At 36.3% G+C, this 6,505-nt stretch overlaps 1 protein-coding gene across 1 annotated transcript; it reads right to left on the bottom strand.

The window, feature by feature from the left end:
- Window positions 1–660: 660 nt before the first annotated feature.
- ro60 (Ro60, Y RNA binding protein) lies at window positions 661–5,142 on the bottom strand (the record flags this gene model as incomplete). The annotated part of the gene is given in 9 exon segments (XM_079453680.1): window positions 661–1,755; window positions 1,917–2,060; window positions 2,144–2,260; window positions 3,130–3,246; window positions 3,353–3,430; window positions 3,434–3,437; window positions 3,700–3,899; window positions 4,804–5,024; window positions 5,121–5,142. Coding segments are annotated over 9 exon segments (1,056 nt in total). The 3' UTR covers window positions 661–1,602.
- Window positions 5,143–6,505: the final 1,363 nt, after the last annotated feature.

Genomic DNA, 6,505 nt, shown 5'->3' with positions numbered 1-6,505 from the left:
ACCCCGCAACTTCTCAGCACAGGGCTGCCGTGAACAGTGCCTGTTTAAAATGATAGATTATTAAATAGTATTATAATGTTGTTTGTTGAGTTACAATGCTAGAGGAGATCATCTAAACGTTTCCTGTACAAGGACTTGACGCGGGAAAATTGTATATGTATTTAAAAGTATTTATGAGTCGACCAATGTCAGGCAAATTTGAGCCATCTAAGCCGAACAGTTTAGGTACCACTACCAACTCGCAATGTGTCAACTGTACAACTTCATTGTTATGATGAACATGTTTTAAAATGATTATCTACGCTAGTTGAGCAGGTTAAGCCAACTATACCTTTCATTAGACATAGTTGAATGACATGACAATTTAAATGTTCTAGTGGACAACATTTAAAAACATCCGATGTATTATTTATTATTCACTGTAAAGTATTATATTTAAACAAACAAAATAAGCTTTAAAAACTAATTTGACCCATCTCTAGACAGCCAATGTTAAATCTAAATCATAAATTTGTAAATTAGAAAAAACTAAACAATTTATAAATCAAAACAATGGATGTACAACTTTAAAGTCTGAAAAACACACGCTAAACAGTTTTTAAGTTACTTTACAGGCTACAATTAAATGCCCAATTTATACAATTAAAAACACAGCAAATTCATTATTGGTGTATTTATTTAAATCTCAATTATATATCTAATCTTACACAAATATAACAAAGGTACATTCAGTTTAGTATTTCAAAGCAACAGGTAGTATATGTCTACAGATGTTTTAGTGTTTGCTTTTCTGTGCATACAATTTCTTTACATAAATACTAGCAGTATTAGCTTTATAAAGTATAATATACTTTCTATACATTAAGACCCATTAAACGTTGTTCAGTGCATGTTCTTTTTACAATTTTGAATATATAATTGTTGATAAGTATATAAAAACACTTTAGTGTCCTTTCATTAATCATAACAAAAGGTTATTAGTATTTGTATATCAAATGACTGGACCACAGAACAATTGAGGTATTTCAACATCAGTACATTTTAGACAGTTTAGTACTTTAGGCTACATGGGATTGAGAATATCAGATTTCTCCTCATTTCCAAATGGAATGGCTCGAAATATTTTGCATTTCATTTCACTGTGGAAGACTATTGGTGAACTCTCAGTGGGTATGTCAAATAATATATAAAGAAGAAAGACATCACACATAATAAGAAAGGCCTCTTATGATATAGCATATTACTTGGAATGAAATGTCCAACTCTTCAACAGAAAAAAAAACCTTGAAACTTGTAAAGTTACTGTACTTTAGCTATGTTTTAAGAAACACAATTATTTAATTGGACGTAAAATAACATAAAAAACAAAAAGAATTGGGATCAGTAAAACATTCATTTGCTCCACTTGATTTGCACTGACATTAATCCAGCCTGCTGGATGTCAAATTAGAATTGTTTCGAAACTACAAAAACGGATGACAACATTATCAAATTTATATGTAATAAATTGTCTTTTTTTTGCATGTACTTCATTATATTGGGGTCCTTAATGCCCCCTTATTCCTTGTAAAAAAAGTATTGCCTTCTATTAACAAATCACTTTTAAATGACGTCCAATACAAAGTAACGGATGACATCAACTGCTTGAGAGTCAAACCCACAGATGTCCAGCATGCCACGGTCTTCAGGATCAGCAATAGACAGCCCACTGGCAATTATGCCACACACAATAAGTTTGGAAAATACACCGCTTTTCTGAGAAGACAAAACACATACATGGTAACCACAAAATTGTCTACAAAATGGAGGAAGTACTAATCCCTATTATATTACAAACTGATGATGTAAATGTAAAAACATTAGTCTTTTTTTTTAACTCCAGAGCCTCAGATGGCTTCTGCTTATGTTGCACCTACTTGTCTATATGTCTTAAGCGTCTCAGCTGGATTTTCCCTCCCACAGACTTGATTATTAGTAAAAATGATGAAAACCTCCACAGTTTTGTCATTCTCAGAGGCCCAGGTGATGGGTAAGGCACAGTATGTGCAGCCACCAGGAGTCTAGAGACGCCATATAGAATTATTTAACATATCAAAAATTCCATTATTTCTAAATTTAGCAGGAAGAAAAAGGAAGATCTTACCTTAATGAACTGTGTTGCCACCTGCATTAGTGTCAAATCAGATGATATAGCACAGGGAGCCACAGCTCCATCAGAGAAGATCACAACCTGTGTGTCTGGTTCTGTTCGTGTTAATACCTGCAAGATTTGACAGAGAAACACCATGTTTACTTTAGTATATCCCATCAAAATCTTTAACTGTAACAAGTTTGAAGTGGAAATTTCATTTGATGAGAACTGATATCATACCTTATTTGTTAGCATTTTAGTTTCCCCATAGATCCCCTTTTCTCCTCTTAGAATCAAACAATAATATTTTTAACTGATGACTTTTTCATACTGCAACTATATGCCTCTTTATCTCAGTTTGTTTACAAGTCCAGAGCCTCACATCAGAAAAACAATGCAGCAAGAATATAAAATATTTCATTGGCGGACACAGCCACACATACTTCCTCCAACTTCAACATTTAAAGTTCAGCCAAAAATAAAAACTTTTGTAATTTCAAACCTATATGACTTTCTTTTTTCTGCAGAACACAAAAGAAGATATTTTGAAGAATGTTGTTAACTAGCCCCCATTCACTTGCCTTGGTTTGTGTCCATACAATTAAAGTGAATGCGGGCCAGTGCTGTTCGGTTACCAACAGCACTGTTCTGCAGAAGCAAGGCAGGCTTAAATACACTCAGATTTTGCGCAGATTTTCCGACTGGATTTGTTGATCAGTTTAGTGTGTTTCTATCTGAAACTTTCACAAAGTCTGCAAGTGTATGATGTCTAGTTTAAAAAAGATTTTAAATAAAACTTGTAGTGTATTCCTGCCATTAGTCATACATGTTTGAAATGACAATAGGTTGAGTCAATGATGACACAATTTAAATTTTTTAATTAACTTTCACTTCAAGCAACACTGTTAGGTGTTTCGGTTTCAGTCTAGCACTCATTTTATTGTGTTACAGAACCAGTTCAGTGCAAGTAAATCGGCTACTTAGTGGTGAATTCTTACCATGCACATCGCTGCTGCTATTGCCACAGTACTGATGGAGCTACCATGAGCCACGCTGCTCAGAGAGGAACTCACATCAACAGCCACCAAAAAACGCTTGCCTGTGGGCTCCACGGTCTGGTGACATAAATAGTAAAAAGTTAACATCAGAATTACAAACCAATGAAATTGTATCTATTTTTATTTTTGTAGTATCAATAGTTTGTTTCACATCGTGACTCACTGGAATACTTCTGCCAAAGGCGCAGTCCAGGGCTTCAACAATGTCTCTCTCTGGCTCCCATTTTAGTTTGCCACGTTGTTATAACCTGACTGTAACAAGCAAGGCGGGGCGAGAGCCGCGAGGGAACGGCCGAGCGAGTGATGAGTGTGAGCTGTGCGTGCACCAGTCTCACAGCTCTCACGGAGGAGCTCCTGAAACATAAAGGACGAGCGACAGGAGAGTACGACGAGAGAGGACCAGGCCTGGACATTATGTTGTGTTTGTATGGCCGGCAGTCAACCGTGAGGGAGCTGCTGGCATTTTACTTTAGTTTTATTGTTTGTTTATTTAATTAAATGTTGCTGTACGTTCGCCGGTTCTCGCCTCCTTCCTTACTTTTATTGAACTGTGTTACACTGACCTTCTTCAGAGCCTTCTCGTCCTGAATCCTCTGACAAACAGCGGCAACATCTGGACTTCCTTGTGCAAGAAACTTGTCTGCCGTCAACCTCCCCAATTGGTTCATTAAAGCAACCACTGGCATCTCTCTCAGCAAAGCTTTCCATACCTGAAAATATGTCATGTTAAAATAAAACATCAAAAAGCATGGATGTGTGTGTCCAGACATGCGCTCTCAACCGTTCAGGATCAATTTAAAGGTAGTTCACCAAAAAATTTTAATGCTGTCATCATTTACGTACCCTCTTGTCATTTCAAACCTGCCTGACTTCCTTCCTTCCCCAGAACAGAAAAAAAAGACATTTCAAAGAATGTTGGTAACCAAACAACAGCAGTACCCATTCACTTTTATTGTATGGACACAAAACCAATGCAAGTCAATGGGTATGTTGTTCGGTTACCAACATTATTCAAAATATCTTCTTTTGTGTTCTGTGGAAGAAAGGATGCCAGATTTGTAAATGATTACATTTTTACACTACAATGGTACCAGTTGTCTTGCTGAACCCTTTGGAATCTTATTGAAATGCCTGTGTAAAAAGGAAAAGAACACCCAAAAAGGAAAATTAGGTTATCATTTACTCACCCCCAGGTTGTTTTAAACCTGGATAAAAATCTTTGTTCTGTTGAACACAAAGACAGATATTTGGAAGAATTTTTTGAATTTTCAGTTCTGGAACATCATCCATTACCACAGTAGAAAAAAATATCGTATTTGCTAACATTCTTCCAAATGTCTTTCTTCTGTGTTTAACAGAAGAAAATAATTTATACAGGTATGAAATTACACGAGGGTGAGTAAATGATGACAGATTTGTCATTCTTGGGTGAACTATACCTTTAAAACTCCCCTACAATGCTAGCGTGTTGTGATGGTTGCTAGAGAGTTGCATGTTCTAAGTGTTTTTAGTTACTGGATGATGCAGTAAACACCAAAAACATGTCTATTCACTGATCATGTCATCTAAAATCTAGTCAATAAAGCATCAAAGCAGCAGGAGTATGCTTCAGACCTCTTTGGACTTTAGGTGGTTGGTTAGAATCTGCTTTTTCTCCAGTCGGTGCTTCTCAATGAGGTGAATGAGCTCCAGTTCATCAGTGCAGTGCTTGGCTTTCTCCACAGCCTCTAGATACACAAACACATTCTGAAGATCCTCCGACTTTTCCTTATCACCATATGCCTCCTTAACTCCTTTCCAGCCTTTTGTGATGTATTTGCAAACAAGCGCAACAGCTGTGGAGAACAAAAACACATCTCAGAGATCTTCATGACTGAAGTAGCATTCTGACTGATGTCGTAGTTTGTTTCCAGATTTTTTCCCAACACTACGGCTTTCTTTCTCCTGACACATTATGATATTCTTTCTAATCTTAAATCGTGGTTTGTCAGCTTTATTAGGCTCAAGATCATAGCGGCTTTAATCCTGCTAGCCAGTGAGCCTAAAAGCCTATCTAAAATACATTAACCAAGCCAATAAAGTTCACATTTAAGGGCTCGAAACACCACATCGCCGACAAACAACATGAAAAGCAAAGCCTTTAAATAACATACACATTACGCAGATGGAGACGAGGAGTTAGCCTGATGCTAATCTACATCAGTCTCTGATCGCATAATAAACTCTGTCTGTATAAATACATATATTTTTGGTGAATGTAATAATGTTTGTACCTGTTGTTGTCTTATTTACCAAAGTATATTTATCCTGCCAACAACTGCAGCTCTACCGGAAAATCTCAAGCCAGAAGAGGAGAGCGATGTTTCACGGCTGTGAGCAACAACGCTGGCGTTGTCACAAATTTACCGAGCTGTCTGGTTGGGCATTGATGGGAAACAACACAGGCGTATTCTACGTGAACTGTATTTTAAAGGCGGTTTAATTTGAGGTGTTATAAGCAAGTTCAGAACAAGCCTGTATTACTTTTAAATGCTGTCCAGCTAGTCGCCTTATAGGTTTTGAGACGCCGCAACGTTCTGAAAAAACAAACATTAGGTAAACATCAGAAAGTTACAATTTACAATGTAAAAATACCATACATTTAATAAAGGTATATTTTGCACGAAATATTCTTAAAAAAGAAAAAATCCTGTTATCTACAGTACTGAATACGTTCATGCTTTTTCTTTATTTTATAAGTTATCTGCATAGGGTTACATTCATAACATTTCTAATAATCATTTTCATTTTTTTCAAAATATCATATAGATGTAAAAGTTGCCGTAATGATTTTCCTGTTACTGTTTCTCCTTTCTAGTAACCACGTGAATGTTTAAGTGATGTAGACGAAAGTGGTCACCAGAGAAAGTGGATAATAAAAAACATACAAATGATTCCTGGAAGGTGTCACTAGAGGGCAGTATAGTTCACTTTTTCCTCACTTACAAAAACGTTTTTTTTTCAAGATAACTAGACCTTTTTTTACACGACATCGAGCAATCAGCCTTCTTTTGTTTTACCGGGTCATTTTAGTTCACAACAAAATTAACATGCATTGTTATCCAAGGCAACCTAAGGTCAGTAGAAGGGCAAATGACTACTAGACATCTACTGGCCAAAATGCATGGGCCTAACTTGGTTGATGTTGCTTGGTAACCCTGAGCATTCATTTATGAAACCGAATTATTCATCATAACCAAACCCGCAGCACGGTTTGATTCATCTTATGTATACATCATTTTTCATCCTCCACATCAGAAAGCCTAATGCATCACAT

This window comes from Barbatula barbatula, assembly GCF_947034865.1.
Source record: "Barbatula barbatula genome assembly, chromosome: 3".
In the NCBI taxonomy this organism is placed as follows: domain Eukaryota; kingdom Metazoa; phylum Chordata; class Actinopteri; order Cypriniformes; family Nemacheilidae; genus Barbatula; species Barbatula barbatula.
The sequence above is the reverse complement of the archived record's forward strand: the minus strand, read 5'-3'. Positions and strand labels throughout refer to the sequence as shown.